Here is a 23,486-nt window from a genome sequence, read left to right on the forward strand (position 1 = left end):
CAATAATAGCCTGCAAATCCCTCTTGACAACCCTCACCCCCCCGCTCGCCTTACATCTTCCCTCTTAATGCACAACATTATTCTCCACTAAATGGTGTAAGAACACGGCACTAATGCAAATGAGCTTTTCTGCCTCAAAAGTCTCCTTTGGAGTTGCGGGGGCCACACAAACACGAGCAGAACAATTAAGTCAAAATGAATTTCATTAAACTGTAAGAGGACTGCCACCATGCAGGTAAATTATGCGTAATTTTGTTCAGGAATAAAACTTGTTGAGCTAAGATAACTTTGCTCCGACATAAAAAGGATATTGGATTAGATGCCCTACGGAATTGATGTGATACTAAATTAGTCAAGTGTTCTTTAACCAATCCGCTTTCAAATTCATCCGCTCTGTCCTCTTATTGGTTGATGAGAGCAAAACAAATTTTTCAAGCTAAACACATTTGTAGTCACCCAATTTGTGCAGACGACTTCTAAAAGCAGAAGAGGTCTTGACACAGAAGTAATCCTAGGTTGAGCTTTCGACTAATCTTCCCTCATATGCATGTCTCTGCTAATGCTGCTTTTGTTTTTATGCAGCTTCCATGTTGAGAATCGCAACCGGTCGACAAGAAATTTTCACGGATTTTGCAAATCAAGGCCAAATCCTTTCGAGTCCGGTCTGAGGCGAGAGCGCAAACATCAAAGCAAGCCAACGGCTCAGCACTCCAGATGCCGTGTGGTGTCGTCTTACTTTGGGTAGAGTGTACTTTGGCAGCTTAACCGGGTAGAACGAGTTTCTTCTGTAGGACACGTAATGGACGGATCGGCCTCCTGTTGGCACCTGCAAACAGAACACAGGTAATCACATTTGCACTAAGTGTTGACAAACCTCCCTATAAATGTTTCCCGGCGTGTGTCAAACAAGTCACGCTGTGCTTAAAAATGTGGGCCGATTAGCACTTTGCGCAATGTAGTGGAGATGAGCGCTGTGATTCTCAATCTCAGCCCCTCCTCGCCCCCTCCCCTCGCAGGATAATGGCCCCCTTTTACTTAATGAAAAACACAAGTGTGCATTAAGACGCAATTGAATGCGACGCTTTTTACGGCTTTTAATTGACTTTTAATGAAGCCAGACAATGCTTAAAAAAAAAAAAACAACACCTGGATGAAAACGTATTCGTCCTGCACCACCAGGGAGTTGGGGATGATCAACCCGGGGAAAGGCTTGCCCTTGTTTCCCTCTGAGCAATTTTGAAGCTTACAAGTGATGTACTGCGAACCTGTGGGCAAAGGCAAACAAGAGAGCTAAAAATACAACAAAGACAAAAAAAAACAAACAAACAAACAAGCTTGTGTGGGCTGCGATGAAGGTTTTAGCGGCGCTTAGGCGAAATTTTGAAAATGCAGAATTTTGGCGAGCGAGCGAGCCCGGTTCTCATGTGGAAAGTGGCGAGAGCTGTCCCGGATCGTTAGCGTCAGCCCGACGAGCCGTCCCCGGGGACACGACATTAACACGCGGCCCAGGAAAGAGCCAAGTGGCAGCCTGGCCTTTGGAAAATAAATTAATAAAGCTCATTCCGAGCGGCCAGTGAACATTTTTAGTTCGGTGTAGAGCGAGTCGAATATTTAAAGGAATTGAAAATGAAGGTTTATGGACTGACGTCCTTCGGAGACGTTGATCTCCAAGTGGATCATTCCTTGCTCCTTGTCCAAGCCCAACCTGGACCTGGAACAGAACAACAGAACAGGTTGGTTCAATTCATTGACCGACAAAATACAACATACAGAAACATAATGGCTTCATGATCAAGGCTCCGCCCTCGTAACACTTTATGACTAATTCAAAAAGAGTCTGAGAGCTTTCATTTCAGGACGTGGCTCATATCTGAGTCAAGTTAGTTGAGTGACAACAAATCCTTGAGGGGCGCAAGGCCAGATGGGGAACAGGCCAAACATACGACACTGTTACCGTGGCAACTGGGAGTAGTCTTTAAATGACCCCGAAAGAGAAAGGTGACAGCCGATCAATTTCCTGCAGCGTCACACAACAAATGAGATTCATGGAAATTATAAATATGAGCCACATATCTTGGTTGAGTTGGTGTACCTAATAGATTGTCCAGTTTCTCTCACTCCGTAAATAAACCGAGCATTCGTTTTCTGTGGTAATAATAACGTGCTATTGTATTATGGATAATGTGTAAATAGCAATCTGCCATGGTTAGATAAATAATATCCGGAAAGGCGACGCGATCCATATTTAGTCGTCACGCTTGATGATTCTCTTCGATAACGAGGGAGCACAAATCCGAACGGCGGCTCTATAAAAATGAGCGACGTGTGACCTGAAGTGCGTTTTATGGCCGAGGTGTATTTCGTCATTTGGCGGGGCTTTTAGTCGAGATTATTATTTTTTTCTTCCCCTGCCGGCGCTAATGTGGCGACTGACAGCGGTGTCCACTTGTTGTATTAATAGCGTCTGTTTTGACACGGCAGCGGCCGGCCGGCTCGGCTTCTTCTCATTTTCCGTGGCGGGCGCCTCTAATATAACAAGCGGGCGTCCTGCCTCCCTCAGCACTCTGTAATTGCTTCCCAGCTCCATCTCTTTTAATGGACTTTCTGTCCAATCCTTCATCCTATTCTATCAGTAAACAGCAGCCCCTTGCTCCGAGATGGAACCCCGGCGATGTTAAACTGCCCCCAGGATGGCAACTAATACACACCTGCGATACACACACAGCGACACACTTACTGTATGTTAAAAACGTTTGTGTAAATCATCTCTGTTGGGTTCTCTCGGGGGGGGGAGTGTAAGATGCAGCCGTGTGATTCCTTCGTAGGGACTTCAACGTTAAAGAGAATTTATGGGAATGTTCCCGTTGAATTTACTTGGCGAGGAGAAATCAAATGTAACAGGAAAACGAGGCTCTTCGTCAAGGTCGACTTCGGCAAGAGCAACAAATGGTGTGAAAGACTATTTTAGATCCCTGACCCTGACTTTCATTTGGAAGCAAATTCTGGTTTCAAATCCAAATTTCAAATCTTGATTCAAAACCTTATTTTGAAGCCCTATATGCGCCTCATTTAAAAACACCGCCATTTTGTTTTCAATTCAAACAGACTAATTGCAAACCCAAATGTCAATAATGTCTTCTCTTATTTACCTGATGAGAACGCAAACAGCATTCTCAGACAGCACTTAACTGTTTCCCTCTTTTACAACATCGGGCTCAAATGTCAGTTTGCCGCCGTCGTCATTTAACACGCCGCCGCCGCCGCCGTCTTTCTTCTTAGCCGAGCAGCAAATCCACAAGTCGTCAGCTTCTCCCTTGAGTATTTCTCCCAGCGCCAACAATAAAAAGGTGTTTGCGATGAAACATTCATCGCGGGCCTTTTAATCTGGCTATTTACACTGATAAAAGCGTCGGCGTGCGCAGACAACGCCTCGGGTCAGCCATGAATATTCATCAGCTATCAAACCCAAAGCACGGGATGGCCAGCGTATGGACGTGATTACTCGATATTTCATGAGTCGGATGCCTTCGCGGCATCAAATATTAACCTCGGTGTGTAAAATAGACGCTTGGTACATTATGCAAAATAAATAAAATAGAAAAAAGAGAGGGAGACATTCATAATTTACTCAAAGCAAGATCTGCCATCCTGGTGCCTCCCACACATTATCTCATCATGAACAATTTTTCCTAAACGGTGTTTTTGTACTTTTTTTTTGTTTTTTAACAGATAAATGTCATCGGATTAAAAGTCTCAAGTTTCAAGAGTCAATCAATCACGACTGACACTTTTCTTCTCTAATGGAAATGGGTAGGCGGAAATGCTACTAAGTGATGTTTGCCACCTAGTGGTCAAACTTGTTATTACATTACAATGTTATCAGTAGACAGTAACCAAAGGTTTGCCTACCATTGTAACAAATATTGCATGTTGGTGTTCACATTGACGTGCGGATATTTGTGGCTCACCAGTAGAATCTGTTGGGGACGACGTTGTCGTGCACAAGCTGCCACCTCCTCCCGAATTCCACCGAGACGTACAGCTGGAAAAGAAGAACATTCAAAGATCACATTTAAGACAAAAATCGAATTTGTTTGAGTCATCGTCTTTAAGAAAGACCTGCGAGAAGATGAAATGTGCCGTTAGTGCAAGTTTAACACGAAAGATGAAATGCTCGGCCGACAAGCGGCGCTTTTTGATATGCAGATCTGCTTCAGTATTTGAGAAGTCTTCTTCCACTGACTCAGCGGCATTCTAGCTTAATTAGCAAGAGGGAATACATTATTTCTCCGTTATTGTAAACTTTTTTTTCCCCGCACCCGAGCCGAGAGATGCTTTTTTTCCCCGGCGCCTCTCACGCTGTTCTATTTTCAGGAGTGTTCTTTTTCAATTCCGAGGTCAGCGGTAGAACACATTGAATTAATTCCTGCTCAATATGGTTGTGAATGGTTGTCTATCGTTACATCTGCATTAACTGGCGACCAATCCCGGGGTGACTTTCGCCCACAGTCGGCCGGGAAAGGCTCCAATGTCCCTGTGACGCTTAAAAGGATAAGCCAAAGAAAAATGTCTGCTTTTAAATTCCAACCCACACTGTGCGACACAATGTCAGAGCTGACAGTTGGCACAGTAAGAAAGTCACGACTTGACAATATTCATTGTGCTGGTTGTTGTTCTATTTAAGTCCTGTAGGTGTCGCTAATATGCGTTTTTAGTTGCAGTCTTGAACTTTACATAAACATCCAGTGATGATATAATTAAATAGAATGACAAAGCATTCAACAGTTCAATTAAACAGGCACATATGTTGACCTTGACCACCTGGGGGCAGTATACAGTAAGACAGACAGATGAGACATTTCAATTCCAACTCAGCTCATGGACTAATGAGTCATTCTTCACAGAAGATAAAGAATATATGTATATCTGTCTACATGTTTTGCTTCAAAAGTTTTAGTCTTTAGCCCGTACGTGGCATTTTGCTGTTAGCATTAAGCTAAACTGAATTTACAAATGCATAATAAATCACAATACACACCTTTTCAACTAACAGACTTCACCTTCTGCTTCTAGCCTCATTAAAATTAGTTTCTGTCAAAGGGGGTTTCTGTGTTACACAAATGACACTGCAGGGCCAAAGTGGTTTAATTTTCCATGTCGGAAAACAAGAACACATGCTTCTTCACTTGTTTAAAAGAGATACTAAGCGAACAGAACATGTGCATGTTAAATTACGAGTCTGACACTTTCCACGTGGTTACATCATCATTATGATGCTAAAGGGACAAATGTAAATGGTTCATTTGCCATGCGGCTCGGATGAAGGTCGGACAGCTTTCTCGCTACAAACTAAAGCAAACCAAAGGGAGTGTGAAAGCACCCGTTTAACGATTCAGACAGTTTGCCTGTTAGCGCCAAAAGGCTCTTACGAGGATTCACATCATTTTTTGTCTCATTTCACCACTTGCAACTTTTAAAAAGACAATCGATAAATGGAAAATGAAACCAATCCAAGAGTAATCGTGCCGCGGGTGTGATGAAAGAAACGCTGAAATTGAGCTTTACAAAGACATACGGAATGACTGCAGGGCAAACTTGTCGAGTGCATCTTTATTGGGGCGGTGGATGGTTTGTCCATGAGGCTTTCATCTCCTCACCGCACCATTTATCTCACTTCTCACACCTCGCCTGCTCGGCTCTCTCAATATCAAGTCGCGCAATAGCCGGCTGGGGGGCCGCAGTTTGATGTCCGCCGCGCTGAGCGAAGCCGACAGCGGGCTTGGCGCCAACTAACGAAGGCTGCGCGCATCAATATCACATCACGTCGTTTGCAAGGTCGCGATGCGGTAAAGCCCGCCCTCGTTTATTTTGTTTGTGATGTCACCGAGCATGAAGACCTGATTTGGGATTAACGGGGTCAACAGACACAAAGCGATTGTGGCGTGTTGTGAAAATATGACAACGTACCTTGGGGATGTGTGCATTGGGGCGTTACTATCTGCACTCAGGCGGTTAAATTTAAATGGAAAAAAATTGGAAAATTGACTTTTTAATGGCTTGTATACAAATGAGTGGGTCTCTGGGGGTGGGGGGTGCATCATGTGGGGAATGTTTTGGCCCTTTGGCATTTGCAAATTCGCCGAGTCACATATCTGGGAGAAACTTTTGAGCTCGGGTCAAAGCAATACAGGTTTTGCTTTGGAGCCATTAGCATTGAGCTGAAGGCTAAGATCTGTATTAATTTTAAATATACATCATGTGTTAGTATTAGCATTAAGCTAGCACTAAACATCTCGAGGCCTTTTTTTGAAGAATTGTTGAGCAATTTCAAGGCACGGCAGTTTCGACGCTGTCCTCATAGTACCCGCGATGTAAACCCTGACTGAAGATTCACGTGGAACTAACAAGCGCACCATCAGCATCACCTTTTACTCCCATCCAGCGATTGTGTTAACTCTGCCTTTTTTTTTTTTTTTTCCTCCTGCAGTTTTGACGCCATCTGACAGCTTTGGGTGCTACCTTTTGGTCGTGGCTGTAAGCCAGGATCCAGTCCTCCTGCTCGGGGTGGAAAAGAAGACTGAGGATATCAAAGGCTAAGCTGTGCTTCTGATAGGACGCCCCCTCGTCAAGGCTAATGAGCAGGCTGCTCTCCACCTCCGGGTCGGTCAGTAGCATGATCTGAAATGAGAGGAGAAAGGAGACGGCGGAGATCAGCCGCCCGACCTGACAGCTACCGTGCTGGAGGGCTCGCTCGTGCTCACGCAGTGTGCTGCTCCGACTCGTGCACGTACACACTCGTGCCGCGGACTCCCTCGGGGCTGCTTTGCAGTGAAAATGATAGCAACTCGCGCGCAGTGATGATGAGCCCTGACAGGCGGGATTTTTATTTTTAACCCCCACCACCTCTTTTTCTTCACAAGAGCGGGAAAACTTACCTTGCGTTTGTTGTTGGGACTGACGTACAAATAGCTGAGGATGGTCTTGGGCCCGGCTTTCTCATTAAGTTTCTCGTATGTGCTGCCGTAATCTGTGGATCTAAAATTCAATTAAGAGGAAACGGTGAAGGGGAGAGAGAAGGAGCAACACCTAGCGCTTCGGATGCTGATGCTATCATTAAGCATGTCAGGCAGGCGGAAAATTGCAACGGCAGAATTCAGCAAGCAATTTGCTAGATGAATGGATATTTCTCTAATTATCAAAATAAACAAGACGATCCCGTGTAGCGTGCATAGAGAGGGGATGACTTCTCATTATTGTTACAATTATTATTACTGTGCTTGCGGGGGGACATTTTTGTACTCGACTTTAGAGTTTAAAATGTTAAAGAAAAAAAGAAAGCAGCATGCCTGCATCACTCCATTTACGTGTAAAAAAAATCTGAAGAAAAAATTGATATTTTTGAATTCTTCTTTAAAGAAATTAGCAAATGTGCAAATCTGTAATAAAGGTAATAAAAATAAAATTTTAAAAATCTAATAAATCAAACATAAAAAAATTCAAATTATAAACTTGCTCGAGAAATTAATTCAAATTAACTGACGAAAAAAAGTCACGGCAATCTAAAAACTAACTAATCATTATAACCCGCCACTGGTTCGGTCCCTTTTGGACCCAACTCTTTGACCCAATTGATCGGTCTGTTTGGAATCGGTCTTACCTCCATAAAGAACTTTCCGTCACTCTGCCCGAGCTGAAGTCGTAGTATTTAGTTAACATGAGGATCACCTAGAAACACACAACACACATATTTGAGTGGAGGCCCTTTTTTTTCTTTTAATGGACATGTTACAATGTCATCCATTGGTGTCGTCACCGCAACGACACCATTATTCAAGCGCCATAGACAGCGGGCCTCGTAAATATCGGGGACATCTTTTTTAGTAAAGCATCATAAAAGCTGTCACGGGATGCACAAGCCTTTATTTTATAGGCGCGTAAAGCTGTCCATTTCCTTGTTCATTACTTACGACATTAATGGGAATAAATTGCAAATGGCCGACATTTCTTTGTCGGCATGGGAGGAGGAAGAGGCTAAAAAAGTCGGTGCGATTCTTAACACGGTGACATCGGTTTCCCTCCACCAGTCGTTAGACAGTCTCAAAAGTAAGACGGAGGCGGTGCGTCGACGCGCTGCCCTTCACCTTTTCGTACAAATTAACGTCTGGAGCGGGGACTCTTCTCGCGCGGAGCAATCATAAAATCTGCTGATGGCATCGCTCTCCTGGGTTGCCTTCCATTGTGCCTCCTCCGCTTCCTTTCTTGTTCCTCTTTTCTGATTATCAAGTGTTACGACTGTTTGGAGAGCGTGTGATGTCCCACTCGAGACCAATGAGTCATTGTGTAAAGAAACAAGCTTGTAACTCTTTTTATTTACTTAAGCAAGCTCAACTTTAAGCAAGCTCAACTTTTAAAGAATCATCTCTGGAACGTATAGCACATTCGCGATGCCAGTATTTATTTATTCATTCCCATAAATAATATGCCGAGCGTCTCAAACAACACCTTTTCACACCCTCCATTGCACATTTGCACACGCGTCTGTTTGTGCAGTTGCTGTTTTTTTGCACTTCATTTACACATTTATAAGCCTATATTTGATGTCTATAAAGTGTTGACCAGATTTTTCACTCAATTTATTTGCGTTTTAAATCAATATGAAATGGACTGAAATGTCAATAATTGGTTACAGCCACAAAACAATATTTTTTCAAAATCTTAATACAACCCAGAAAATAGGTTTGACCAATTAAAGATTGTAGAGTTTTTTTTTTACCTATGCATTGTAGTTTATAGCTATTACATTTCCACCTGTTGCTTTATTCATAAATACGAACTACATGAAATATAGTACATATTATATCATTGCGTTTGAAAACTTGATTTGTGAGAGAACATTTTTGGACCCCAGCGTTGGGTTAGCCATCTCACCCAATTTGGGCTACTTTTCGCAGTTTTGAGAACGTATAAATCAAGAGTAGAATTATTTATATGTGTCTAGCACAGCACAAGAATTCAAGCATTCAGAACCGAAGCCTGGAGCCTTTTCCAAGCTTCAAGCGACACATGAAAAACTGTGGGAACCCACTTCCAATAAAATGCCCTTTCCATCCTCCCCCTGTGTTGCTCCCTGATGGACAAGTCACGCTCATTGAAAAAAAAGTCACGCGCTAGGACAAATCATTCAAACCCCCCCCCACAAGTGTGTCATTTATTTTTCTGCATTCATTAGGGCGCAATCCAGCCAAATGTCACTCGTGTGCGTCATAAGCAGAAACTTTCACGGGGGGGGGGGGAAGGCGTAGGGATGTTAAACACATCAATGCGCCGATGCATTATTCACTTTGTGGATGTTTGCGGGAGTAGCAGGTGTTTGAAGCAGCTCGGCAACATGGAACGACACAACACAACAGGCACGGCACCGCATTCAAACCCGATGTCTTATTTATGAGCTCATCTTTCCCCTTTGCCTTGCAACAAAGGTGTCATATTTTCACGTTGGCGACCCTGTTACGCACGCCACCCTTTCAAGTGCGCTATCATCAACATATCCGCTGGATTATCCAACATCCACGAGCAAGCAAATACATTCGCTGCTCTCTAATCCTTTGTAAATCTTAAACCTCGGAGGTGAAATGCACGGGGAAGACCGCAGTCATTACACGGGAATGAATGGAGGCTTAATGGAGGTTTGAAGGGATTAGGCTGGAGTGATGACTAGCGTCAAATGAAGGTGTTGCGCGGGGAGAAGAATGAGCGACGTTTGGTTATCAATAAAGCACAAGGCGTGGGTGGGTGGTTGGTGTTGTTGGGGCGGAGGGGGAATGGGGGTCTCGCTTCTATTAGTCGAGTATGAACACCTGTGACAAATGAAAGTGGAGATGGTGAACCTATTAAAATTCATTACAACTCCCAGTAAGCCGCTGATCCGCTCTTATCAGCCATTGGAATGAAGTTGGCTCATCAATAAAAGTGGCATCGCGTTTGGCAAGTGAAATTAAACAGATGGATGAGTTCACGAAAGCAATCAGAGCGGGCATTGATGACGGGAATATTAATAAAAAAGACAAATATTTAGCGGGGCCTTGCGTGTTGGGGTGCATGCGCTACGACTGCTTTTTTACTTGGAACTTTTTGGGCCTTATTTTGCAAATGCAAAGCTAAGAGGGTGGGTGGTGTTTTCTTTCCATTAGTATTTAAATAGGTGGACGCAGGTTGAAATGGGCGATTGCGCCGTTGTGGGAGTGAACATTGTGAATATTGTCACAGCCTTTTCTCATATTTTTACATTCTTGTAATAGTATGAATTTCTTTTTTTTTTTTCGTTTTTCACAGTTAATCTGTTTCCAGGATTTTTAATTTTTTTATTTCTTGCGACTACAATTTCGGTTTCCATCCATCCATCCATCCATCCATCCATCCATCCATCCATCTTCTTCCGCTTATCCGGGGTTGGGTCGCGGGGGCAGCAGCTTCAGGAGGGACTCCCAGACTTCCCTCTCCCCAGCCACTTCATCCAGCTCATCCCGGGGGATCCCAAGGCGTTCCCATAGTCTCTCCAGCGCGTCCTGGGTCGTCCCCGGGGTCTCCTACCGGTGGGACATGCCCGGAACACCTCCCCAGGGAGGCGTCCAGGAGGCATCCTGATGAGATGCCCGAGCCACCTCATCTGGCTCCTCTCAACGTTTCAGTTTAATTTTTGATAAATATTTCCGCCTACTACACACGTACATTATATGAAAAGTTTGAGAAGCACAGGTTCCACAGATATTACTGTGGCTTCTTCTTATTACCCTAAGACGACAATTCTGCAAGATGCAACTATAAAATCACAGACAATATTGACAAAACGTGTAGAGCTGGAATATCAATTATCAAGCCTGGGCCGACTTTGATACGATCAATCCAGTATTGAGCCATAGTTAACGTGCAGCAGCTTGGTTTAATTAAATTATTGGCACTTTAAAGTTTTGTTATGATTCTAAGATTAAACAAAATAATTACCGGAACACTTGAAATGCCAATACAGGACATTGGAACATCATCCTGCTTGGTAATGGCTGGCCGTTGAACGTTAACTACATAGTAAATGCAATTTTAAAGGATGTGAACATCAACGAAGCACCGGGGACCGCATTGTCTATTTGAATGAAACTCCAATCAAATGATCACATGAAAATGAAAGCACAGTCCCCAAAATGAAGACCCAAGCAGCAGCACATTTCCTAATGCACTTTAATAACACCTGAGTGGAACATTGGAGACTTTTGTCGAGCACATTACCACATCCAACCATTAGCAAAGGGTGATATTTTCAACACGGCGCTCTATTGAAGCACTCTTTTGATCTCGCACGCTTTCCCGCTGTGCTTTTCTTTTTTTTTTGTTAGCGGGTCAGCGCAAGCATGAATTATGAAGCCACTTCACAATGTCGCAGTGTAGAAAATAAAGTATTGATATGGCAATAAAAAGCCGATGCGGGGTGCAGCTTCACGATGACGCCCAACATGCAAATAGGTTTCATAATCAAGTTGTAAATTAGAATTAACAGGAAGACATTTTTATTGATATTTTTTTATATGCAATATATCTTCTGCATTGGAGCCGTACACCATTAGTGTGCTTTTTGTTATATATGGTCGCTTTAGGGCAGCTAAAAAAAAAGCACTTATAATATTGTACTTGATTAAAACTTTAAGGGTTCTAAAACTGTCATTCTTATATTAGCATGTCAAGGGTTTTTGTTAGCATTAAGCTAGCAGATGATTATTACAGCACGTAAGTGAGGGTATTTGCTTTGTTTTGCGGAGATCATTCAGAGGGACTCAGGGAAATGCATGCTCTGTAGGGCTGAACGATTTTGAAAAATAATCAGATTATATATTTTTCTCTCAATATTGCAATTTAATGAGATTTTATTTTTCCCAAGATCCTCTTCCCGCAGTCCCACCATTTTTTTTAAACAAATACAAGCAATCTGTATTACCATAATCAGATTTATTATAAGTGTTTTGGTTTTAAATATACAAATATACAAGCCAACCAGTCTTTGCTTTTTGAAAATTGCACTCTAGTACATTTAACAAAAAATTATCCAGCCATACTCTTTAAGTTTGTTGATTAACTCGGGCCATAGTAGAACCTTCCATTCATTCCCCAGATGGGCACTTGTTTTGGCAGTGTGTTATCTTGCTACAGGGCAGTTGTTTCATTCATTAAATTGGCAAGCAAAATGTTTCTATTGACTCCTGACTTCATTTTACTTGGTGTCAATCCCGCATTTTTTTTTTTCTTTTTTGGCTGTTGTTGTTTTCATCGACATCAAAAGTAAATGAATTGGCCTCACTGTTCCAGTTACTTGTGGAAGGGAGTGTAGTACAAAGCACACCCAGTGGGTTGCACACAAACAAGATAATAAGCAGCAATACAAGAAGTCCACGCCACTACGGCTGCTTGTGACTGATAGTCTGGCTTCAATTGGCGAATGAAGTGAAAGCAGCATCCCCAAACGCAAACACGCTTGAGAAGTCATCCGAAACTGTTTGCTTCTCGCCTCGAAATGAGGACCTCGGCGAGTTGATGAAGGAACCTGCTGAGTGTGGAGACTTTATCCTGCTCCAGGGAGGCTTGATCAGTTCAGGCCAGATTAGACAGACAAACTGAAGCGGGCTGCCCACAGCGCCTACGTTTGCAAAGTCAGCTGGATGGAAATTACTGTATGCTAAATTGGTTGCATCTGGATCTCGGAGAGAGCAGATTTTGTTAAGGCGTTGATGAACATCATTACAGCAGCGTTAAAAAACAAGCCGAACAGCAACTTCTCGCTAACCTGGCTGGACCACCTGTCTAGCAGACACACAAATACACAGCTATGAATTGGAAGTTAGCGTGCCACAAAAACAATTTGGACTTTTCAGTTTTTGATACAGCGGCTCTTCTGACGCACACTTAGATGCTGACTGTGATTCCTGAGTAGTGCGCCATAAGAGTTCATTAGGTTTGAAAATGATGATTCATTCACTAAAAAGAATCAGCTCTACATAGTGAAAATTATAGAAGGTAAAAATAACTTGCCTATTCATCTGCTATGATTATCTTAAATTAGACATTTAAAAAATCTGTATTTTAAAACAGTTCAGATTACAACAATAACATTTAAAGCATTCAAGGACCCAAAAATAAGTTATTACTAATAATATGCTTTTTAAATTATTTGTCCAATTATTCAGAATATTTTTTCTGCCAAATATCCTAATCAGCATTGGCCTCAAAAAAGTCAGACTGGTCGAGCTTGAAATATTGCTGCAGTTTACTAAGTCAGTCATTTTTGTTGTTGTTTTGGGGCGAGGCTGGAACGGATTAACGACATTCCCATTCATTCCGATGGGGACATAGTATTCCCACTCTCATCTCAAGGCAATACTTCATGTGCCTTGGCCCAACAAACATTGGAGAACACTGAGCATCATTAAAATGCACACCTACAACAAGAAGACAAGTTTACTTCCCACAGAGCTGAGTGTAGCACTGCAGCACATGCTTGACAGTTTACGCGCTAGCCAAATCATCCAAACCTGATTTTATGGAATTTATCTGCTCGGGTTTCAGCACAGAAGCGGGAGGCCCTTTGAGGGTAACACAGCTTGCCAATAAACAACACACACTGCAAGATGGCGAAATGCTCGGGAACCCCGCCGCAGGAAGGGATGGTGGCTTTCCGCAGCTGAGCTCGGCCGACCGCTGTTTCCAAAGCGGCTTTTTTGTTTAATTCAAAGCAGATCCCCGCCGACAAAAGTACACCCTTTATTTCCCCGTTGTCTTCGCAGCGGCCGCCCAGTCGGATTACCTAACTTTGTGAAATCAATGAATAAACTTGTTCCTTTTCGGGTGTCTTTGATGCGGAACCCTCTCCAGCCTGTCCATCACAAAGACACCTGGAGAGGCCGTCTGTACTGTGTGCATATATATACATGAGCTTCCACTAGTCTGAGGGATCTGCTCACCGCAGGGAAGGTGAGAAGCATAAAATAATAAGAAGCTGATTAAGAATTAACTGGATAAACCTATGCATCATCTCCCCCTAAAGGCACTTGGAGATAAACGGGCTTTACCTGGTTATGTCGTAGCGCTGTTTTTAGCATGCTGGGATATTACAATTAATTGGCTAATGAGAGGGGGAAAAAAATGACTGTTTCCCTACAAGTACATTTCCATACTGTGTTGTTGAAAAGATTCTTGGCGCGACGCTGAGACGTTCTTTGTAGCCTCTTGCACTTCATTGTGCTTTAAATCGACTTAACATTGCATATGTTTAGCACTAATCATATTCCGCATGTAGTGTTTTTCTTTGTCTAGCGCAGAGAGCTGAATGTATATCATTGTCACTGTATCTATAAAGCTTTATGCGCCTTGCTGTCTCGGGCAGGAGCAGCAAAGGAAGCAGAAATAACTTAAGGCACAGAGGCTTGATTCATTTCAAGGCTTGGCATCTAGTTTACATATCGTACATTCCAACGGAATTTGTTTGCCTAAAATTCAATCTGGTTTTGCACATGATTTGCATATTATTATAGCTGGAGTTTTGCCAGTCGACACAAAATAGCCAACTTTGCTGTGACAAAGAGAAGGAGAGAGGGGAAAAAAACTCTTCTCGCAAATCGATGGTGTGAGTTGGCCAGTTCCTCGGTCAGTGGCTATACTTCAACTCGTGCTTGGCGGGTGTTTATTCAATCGTTACAAAGAGCCTAGAGGTAAGCTGTATTTTTTTTCTGTTGTTATCAACGGCTAATTTAATATTTTCTCTTAGTCAGCTAACATGATTTTATAGCATCAACGCTTCAGCTAACGCTAGCAAGTTCTCGGTTTAAAATAACGTTTGCCAAGTTATCAAACCAGGGATTGTTTTTACAGACAGTTAAAACTCATTTTTACTTTTTCAGGTATTAACGACACTTCATAATCTGTTCTTTTTTTAATCACCGACTTGTTTTGTAAATTCTGACCTAGGGTATTTGTGTGGTGTACGCACAGCTAGCTAGCTAAATAAACACTGAAGTGGAAGAAATGCTCCAAATGGCAATAATCACCAAACTAAGTATAATGGAGTTCTCTCCTTTCACATTTTCAGCAATTATCTTCAATTAATATATTTAGAAACAAATCGGTGAGTTCCCTTTTACGTAAACTGGCAAATGTGCAGCAGAATCATCTTCCCCCTCTTGCCAAGTGTCACTCTCCTCCATGTCAGCCCTCATTACCGTCCAAGTTGCCTTCCCGAGATGATGTAAGACTAAAGTTCACGCGCTGCCATATATCACCCAAGCCAGCTGATTGCTTTTCGACATCCTTTCAAGCATGTTCTTGAAGAGTCAAATGTTGGCTACGTGCGAAGGGTTCAACATGGAGGTAACTGCCGCCTGACATTTGCATCCGCTCGGAAACATCCCTTCCGCCTAGCATTTAAGTGATCGTTCATCCTTGTTGGACAGTAGCTGTTAACTTTGTTGCTGAGCCATGAGAATCGATCGCTTAGCATTTGGCCTTTGACTGATTTAAAGTCAAGATATGATGTGTTTTGGAGCGTTCCGTCCGTGCAAGACCCGTAGAGACCATAAAAGTTTGGCTCTAAAAGGCTTACCTTGCATTAAAATATTGAACTTTTAAACTCAATCAAATCACCAAAAACTAGAAATATGGATTCTTTATAAAACAGTGCAATTAATACATTTTGAATCGACAGAATGCAAAATGCATTTTTAAAGGCATTAATTGTTCAAAATAATAAAGTTATCAAATTCATTATAGAAAAATATGAACTTAAGAAAAGCATCCCTTTAAGTATCGGTGACTGATATCAGCAGTCTCTATGAAGACCGATACCATAAAATAAAGCCATCCAATTTATTGACAAAAGTGGAATTAATTCTTTCATTTAGCAAAATGATGGCACAACAGAGTCATAATGAGATGTAATAGTCCCCTTAAGAAGGCTACTAAAAAATACAAAGGCTGCATTATTTAAGGGCAATTTTGCAGCTTTTGATGATGAAACAGCACCAAACCGACTTATCGTAGCAAACGAGACAGGCGGGAATGGGTCTGAACGGCGTTCAGAACGCGGCTAGTTGGCACTAAAACAAAAACAAATTAGGATTCTCAGCCTTGTTAGTGTTACACTTTGTGACACTGAATCCATCACATCACAAGACGTCAAGCAGTGCTGAGGAGGAAGCCGGCAAGATTGGTTCTAATACAGACCATTTCAAATTCAGCACAGTAATTGAGGAGCTCCTGAATGTTTAAGGCTGAAAGATGAAGGCAGCTTATTAAAATATGGCTAGAGATTCCTCCAGGGTTGCTCGGGGCAGGCAAAAAGATTTTTTATTTTTTTGTACCTTCATGATAAAGAAGCCAAAAGATGGATAAAGCCATCAAAATATGCTGACATGAAAGTTTATAAGAAGCCACAAGCTTTTGAGATCCGCTCAATATTGAGATAGATGAGAATCGCCCTTTTGGCAAGAGAGGCAATGAAATGCGCTGCTGCTGGTAAATCATTTATGCTTAAGGCGGGGCCTCAACCAACCTACCCACCGCACTCACTCCACCCTCCATTAAACATTTCACTTCTGAATAAAAAAAAAAAAAGAGAAAATGCGTCTTCTCGGTGTTCTGCTAGCTCGCTTGTGAAACCTTCAAGCGTGTTGTTTGATTACCGCAGCGACTATGATCTCATCGGATATATTTAAACGGAAACACTGGATGCGAGCAACAGGATAGATGTGCACACGCAACGCTACCTTGAAATGATGAGAGGAGAATTAAAAAATCAAGAGCAATCATCCCTTCAGCGGGGTGAAAATTGAACTTGCACACGCAAATAGTATTTTAATAGACGAGTAACAAAGCTAGCACTGCTCCAATCTCCAGATAATACATACTCTAATGAGATCCGATACAAGTCGAAAATTCTGTCTCGGATAACATCACTTCAAGGAAATGAAAAGAAGACTCACATGGTGCTCTGAATAAAATGATAAAGTGTGTTTGCCATTTATTTTAATACTAACAACTTTTATGGAATTTAGTTGGGAACCTTCTCTGCCTCCAATGGATTGAAATAACTACAAACTCTTGAAGGAGGACTGGCTGACTCCCAAATAAGGTGCGCTACAGTAAAGAAATGTCTTGCATAACTCATTCACTGCCAGCCCAGTTAAAATGGATCTTTGACGTCTATAGCCGTCAATGGTAGTGAATGAGTTTTTTTTTTTTTTAGGTATTTAAAATTGCTTAAAATAACAATAGCTTGAGAGCAAGAGCATCAGATGAAAAAAATATATTGTTATGCTGCCTCATTTTTCCATTAATACTTGGGCTATTGGCGGGAACATTTTGAGAATCACCGAACATAGCCTTCCAACTCGATTCCGCTTTTAAACCAACATGGTCCGTCTCAGATTGTATCTAGCGAGGCCGTGTCAGTTGTAAGCGAGCAAGATGCCTTAAAACAAATTCATGCATATTTGAAGAGGCCTCGATAACCCAGTGCCCTTTTCACCAGCGTACACGAAAAGTCTATTAAGGGGGTTACCAGGACCTGCTGCCCTGATTCTGCTGCTTGGTTTCCTTACGAAAGACACCGAAAAAAAGAAGAAGAGGAAGAAAAGAGCAGAAACCTATTCCGCTGAGCCCGACTGTCACGCGCAGCCCTTTATCTATTGAATTGATTTGAGCTGAGCTCCTCTACTGGCGCGAAAATCTCCAAGAGGCTACAGGGCAGCTTTTCGGGCCATCAACATCACTGAAACGCCTCGCTTTCATTCAAGTGGCCTGATGAATTTTTAAAAGCACATAATCACATGGGCTGAATGGAAGTCACTGAATTATCAAAGGGTCTTCACCTAGGAGAATTAATACGCATGGTCCACATCATTAGGAACACCTCCAATTAAGAACTCTGTTTGATTGACACTGTCAGACAGGCATTCATTTATTTGTTGTAGTTTTGCCTTCTTAGAGCTCAAATATGTGTTTACACTCTTTTTACTGTGTTGCGCCATGACACGTTTTGGCTGGGAAACATTAGTTGACAAACATGTGCTGATATTTTAAATACAATCCAGAAGCGTCCGAACGTTTAATTCCTCTTAAGACAAGCGCACATGATTCTTTCTCCATTAAAAGTGTCAAGACGAGCCATGAGTGAGCACCCAATACTGCGTCAAAACAAAACACGTCCGTGCGTAAATTCCGAGCGCGTCTGGAACGGACACTCACGCTGCTGTTCTGGCCCGACCAGTGCACCATCGCCTGGTTGTGCGCGGTGTCCCCGGCCAGGGCGAAGGTGGAGCTGGCCAGCTGGACCTCCACCGAGTCGGCGTACGGAACTTCGTGCGCGCCATCGTCTCCCAAATCGGCCCAAGTCTCAGCGCCCCTCGCGCTTCTCCTCCTCGGGTCCTCATCCGCGGTTGAATCCACATCATCCCCATTTTCCTCGCTGTCCAAGTCGTTTCGGTCGTCAGGGAGGGAAAGTTTAGTCTGTTCTTCTTCTTGGAGACAACATGCGTCTTCTTGCCACGCCGCTTGTGGCTCGACTTTAGCTGAACTTTCTGCGAGCGCAGCGGTGACTTCGGGGCTGGCTTCGCCTTCGGTATATCCGACAAAGTCCCCAACTGGAATCTCTCCAAAATGCGTCAAATCTTGCCCAAGGAACTCCCGGGGGGTCGCGCTGATGTGCGCCAAATGACCCGAGGGACTGCACCTCACGTCCGACGTGCAAGTTGGGGAGGAGAAGACACGCGTCCACTCGGAGGAGAAAATCAGAAAAAGGCAAAAAGCGAATCGCGGCGCCATGCTAAAACGATGTTAGATAGGCTTCATTTTTGGGGAGGTGCGCAACAGTGATGCGTTTGTGTGTCATCCACCTGGTGGAGTGGAGCCGGTGAATGTGCGGAGGGGCGGTGCGGGCGACGAGTGCTCCCCTCCTGATGTGAGAGAGGAGGAGCTGGAGGCTGGATTCTGCATCAGCCAGCGTGATTTTTTAATGAAATCATCTATTTAAACAAAGGTGACACAAGTACTGGCAGGTTGCACCCACGTATGAGTAGACTACAGATACATACGTGTGAAAAAAATACTTGAACTAATTTACCTAATTAAAAGTAGGGGGGGGGGGGGGGGTATAGAGGTGCACTGAAAAACATGGTGTTGAATTTAGTAAATTTCATTTCGTCAAGTGGTTGCACAAAATAATTATCTTTGATGATGCCAGCTGATGCTGAATTTGCTAATAAGTGCAAATGGAAATTAGACCTATACAGAAGTGCCTTGGCATTAGAATTTAATTTGTTGCATGACCACACTTGGGACTCAAAACACTTCAGGGTTTTCCCCACGGAAATGAATTGAAATGCTATGAATTCATTGCCTGCCTCTTACATAAAAACCGAGAAAGTTTTAATAAAAATAATCACACTAGTTCCGTATAAAACATATTGTCCGAACATAATTAAAATCAAACCGTTTGTCCATCACAATTGATTCATTGCATATCCTTTTGTTGTATGCAACTTGGCCACCGAGGGGCAGTATAAGAACTTCATCGTGACACAAATGGAGAAGACTTACACAAATACTATAAGGGACTCAGTCGACTGCTGTAAGATTAGTCATTCTTCGCAAATGATAAAGTATACATGCCTGTGAATATTGTTATATTATCTGCCAAGACATGTCGATGCGCTGTTTATGTTCAAATACCCGTTTGCTTATAAGGCTACGACTATCGATGCTATTCATTACCCTGTCTATGACGTTTTGCATTGTGTGTTAGCATTAAGCAAACCGAAGCACAGTCACAATTTGCGGTTTATTTCCCACAACTGCTTTCAAAAGTGTTCCATGAAATTTCCCAAAAGCCTCTTGAAGGGCCTGCTCGCGATCCACTGTGTCCCAGCATATCATGGGTGACATCATCATCGTCACACAAAATAATGAAAGACCTTCGATCAATCAATCTTCCTTTGAGATGTTTGAGGAAATATCGCTGAGCCTCCCACAGGTGTCGACGCACCGAGTTTGTTTTCCATTAGTGTGGGTCTTAAGTAATCAATTTACTGTCAATTATGCCACCCAGGTAATGAATGAACTCGAGGCCACGGTGACAAAAACAACCGTTATTTTTAAACACAGCATAGAGTATATTTTTATTTCTCCTTAAGCAATGAAATTAAATCAGTAACTCCACTTGAATCTTTTTTCATACAAGTATCAGCGCTTACACTAAGCACTTACACTGAGTGTGAGTAATATTGCCGCCTCTGCGTTCTATTTTCTATGTATAGTTTTGACTTCGCGTTCGAGCGTGATAATCATGAGGAAATGTAAAGCCTCTATTTGTGAATAAAAATCTGAATACGAATCGTGTCATTTTTTACTCGCGGTCCGCTGAACCACCCAAAATGGCTCACTTTTGGATCCAGGACCCACGAGTTGAGAATCACTGCTTTAGGTTTATAGTGTCATCTTGTTGCTTTGGAGTGCAGTCAGACAGTCTTGGAATGTCTCGGGTCCCATTTTATGTTTTGTTACGTTTGCGTTTTTCTCCGCCTCATTTGAAAAGCACTGCTTGTTTTTTTTTACGCCCTGCACTCAGGTTATTACCCGACATAAAATAATGAGAAGTCAGAGGTGAGCATCATTTATTGGGCGAGGCGTTTCTGTGTAAAGCGTCCCTGTGTCGGCACCACCGTGGAAGATAATTGGGACGTTATTACGGCCAAAGAATATACCGACCCGGGCGTGCGCCGATATATTTCTCGACTTTGGGCTCAGTTCCAGGCGCATAATGGTAAACCATTAGGAGAAGTGTGGCCCGTTTGCATCTAGTGATTAGATTCTATTTCTGGGCAACGTGAAGTCGATAGAGGATGCTGTGCTGTTGACTGCTGAGCGACGCCGAGGAGACTCCTTATACTGAGTCGCGTTCTCCCCGTCGCTGATCCCGGTCGGCATTCGGGGTCACCGGCACAGAGATGCCTTTCATTGGCAGCCATTAGCGATGCAGCGAGCGGGAGCTGTCTCAATCTGTTTCAGTTAGCCCGCGCCAGACAAGGGGAAACCAGTCTATAATGCAGATTGATGGCTGACTTGGAATTTCAATCACGGAGAACACTAAGCTAAAAAGCTGGAGTCTTGACTGTAATGCGGCGCTGGGGCGGAGCTGGCCTATTAAAATGGAGATGGTGGCGTGCAGGAAATAATGACTTTTTACGTGTGTTTTTACCCTGCGCCGGTCGTGATGGCTTTCTGTCTCGCCTGTCGTTGAAGCTTAGACATGGATGGTTGTACACGTGCTGGCCGCGTGTGACCTGTTTTGACGATTTGAGCACTATCTTAACTCATCTTTTTTTAATTATTGATAGAGCACAAAAAAAAAACAACCACGGCTGAAGCAAAAGTTTTGCACATATATTAAATTGAAAAAAATAATTGATGATGATCATAATATTTAGAGTTTGACCTATTATTTGATTTTCAGCCAATTTAAAAAAAAAAAAAAATTGTTTTACCACATAAGGTAAAGACAAACACTGTGACAGTGTCCTATCACTAGTGAACTATTTTTAGAACTGATCCTTGGACCATTCATGTTGTCCTTGCTGGCACCATTTTTCGTTTGTTTTCTCATTTTATTTTTATTTTTATGACAATGCACATTAATTATAGAGCAAAAAAAGATCTGTGTTTGCTCTCTCCCTCCTCCTCCGTGCGCAACTGCTCACCCCTCCCCTCGCTGCTCACTGAGAAGGAGAAAAAGACAATTAATTTTAAAAGGTGGCTTGTTTGCGCAACGCTGACAATCATATCGTGCCTTGCTTGGAAGTCCCTCCAAAAATCAATAAAGAAACAAAAAAATAGTACTGAAAGAGAGTATTAGCGATTACTGAAGTTACGGTAAACCTTCAAAACCCATCTGCAGCCATTTTTGGGCACTTAATACGAAAAATTTCAGTAGACGTGAATTTTACAAATCTGCAACGATAATCTAACATCGATTGACGTGATGATTTTTTTTCTTTCCTTCAAAGAGATTCCAAGTGATTGTCATTATAACACATGCACAATTTGGAATGCCACAAAAATGATTCTGAAGGGGAAGCCTGAAGACTGCATGGGTGAAAAGATAATGCAAATAGACATTATTCAGAGTTATGACAGTTACACAGGGAATTCAAGTTTTGTCATCACGACATCAAATGATTAAATACGTAATCAAGCGGGCGCAACCTCTTTGTTTGTTGATTTAGCGTTCTGTCTGTCTTGCGGCCGCATTGGGAGGATGAAAAAGTGCAAGCAGGCTTTTACATTCACATCGCGTGCATTCAAAATCAAACAGCCGCGGTACGATCTCTTTTTAAATTTATTTTATTCTTCTCGCATTTTTCAACTCGCCACAGCAAGGTGACAGATTTCAGGACTGATGCCTGCAGCACATTTGTGTGCACAACATGGCAGCTGTGGAATCATTGTCTCTCTCCAAAGAGAAGATTGCTGCTTTGCTGCCTCTCACACAGGCTGAATACAAACGGTGTGCTGCTCCCCACAGCTCGTTTCTCTGATGGCAAACTTGTGAGCAAACGGTATGACGGTAGCGGTTAGTGAGGGACACGCGCAAAACAAACATCATGCAAAGAAATCAAAGGATAGTTTCATCTATCTGTATTTGTTGATTTCATCAAATCTGAAGAAAAGGAAGTCCCAATTACTCCTACACGACAAAACGACTGCTGGCCTTCAGCTTGCAGCCATCATACACAACAAAAGGCACAGATCGTATTAGTCATTGCCTCACCCACAGGAGCATCTTTTCCCTAGCTTCTACTTTGTCTGTCGTTATTAATATGAAGCCCGAGTAGTTAATTGTTGGACTGTTTTGATATTTTCTCAATGTCATCAGATGCTGCCTTTGACAATGACCTATTTCACCAAAAGATCATTTTTGTATGAAGTAGATGTTATGCTGTTTAAAATGCATGAATCAAGCGGCCACATTTTTTAAAGAAAATTAAATTAACTGCACAGAGTTAATGTATGTGAGCCTGCTGACAGGGTGGACAGTTTTTAATGAGCATATGACCTTTACTTAGCAGCATTATTTTGTTAACAAGCCAACTGTGCACTGTTAAACATTTACAATTTCTATTTGAATCAATTTGTGACAGAGTGGACATGTCAGGCTTGACAACATTCAGCAACACCCGATATGATGAAAGTTGTGAAATATACATGTAAATATTTATTCTGCAACTAACCACTGCTTCAGTCGCTATTAAAGAAAGAAAAAAAAATGTTGGTTGTGATGTTAATCCAAACATGAGAGAGAATCTTAAAGAGGGCAGTTAACCTATCATGACAGAGTGGACCACATGCAAAATGTTCAATATTTAGAAATGGACTATAATATAAATTCTGAGACTAGATACAGC

At 42.5% G+C, this 23,486-nt stretch overlaps 1 protein-coding gene across 3 annotated transcripts in view; it reads right to left on the bottom strand.

Annotated features, from left to right (window-relative positions):
* The window catches only part of LOC119134490 (VPS10 domain-containing receptor SorCS1-like), a 61,472-nt gene that overhangs the window by 15,478 nt on the left and 22,508 nt on the right, over nucleotides 1–23,486 (bottom strand). For 2 of the 3 annotated variants that reach the window (XM_037271187.1, XM_037271188.1), the window contains exons 4-10: nucleotides 7,658–7,725; nucleotides 6,936–7,035; nucleotides 6,520–6,678; nucleotides 3,969–4,042; nucleotides 1,647–1,711; nucleotides 1,147–1,265; nucleotides 737–826 (exon numbers count right to left, since the gene is read on the bottom strand). In XM_037271187.1, coding sequence (XP_037127082.1) covers nucleotides 737–826; nucleotides 1,147–1,265; nucleotides 1,647–1,711; nucleotides 3,969–4,042; nucleotides 6,520–6,678; nucleotides 6,936–7,035; nucleotides 7,658–7,716 — 666 coding nt within the window. In that variant the 5' untranslated portion in view covers nucleotides 7,717–7,725. Of the gene's footprint in view, nucleotides 1–736; nucleotides 827–1,146; nucleotides 1,266–1,646; nucleotides 1,712–3,968; nucleotides 4,043–6,519; nucleotides 6,679–6,935; nucleotides 7,036–7,657; nucleotides 7,726–18,276; nucleotides 18,951–23,486 lie in introns of those variants that run through there. The other variant, XM_037271185.1, reaches the window with a different exon arrangement.

The sequence above is a fragment of the Syngnathus acus genome, chromosome 15, assembly GCF_901709675.1.
Source record: "Syngnathus acus chromosome 15, fSynAcu1.2, whole genome shotgun sequence".
Classification (NCBI taxonomy): domain Eukaryota; kingdom Metazoa; phylum Chordata; class Actinopteri; order Syngnathiformes; family Syngnathidae; genus Syngnathus; species Syngnathus acus.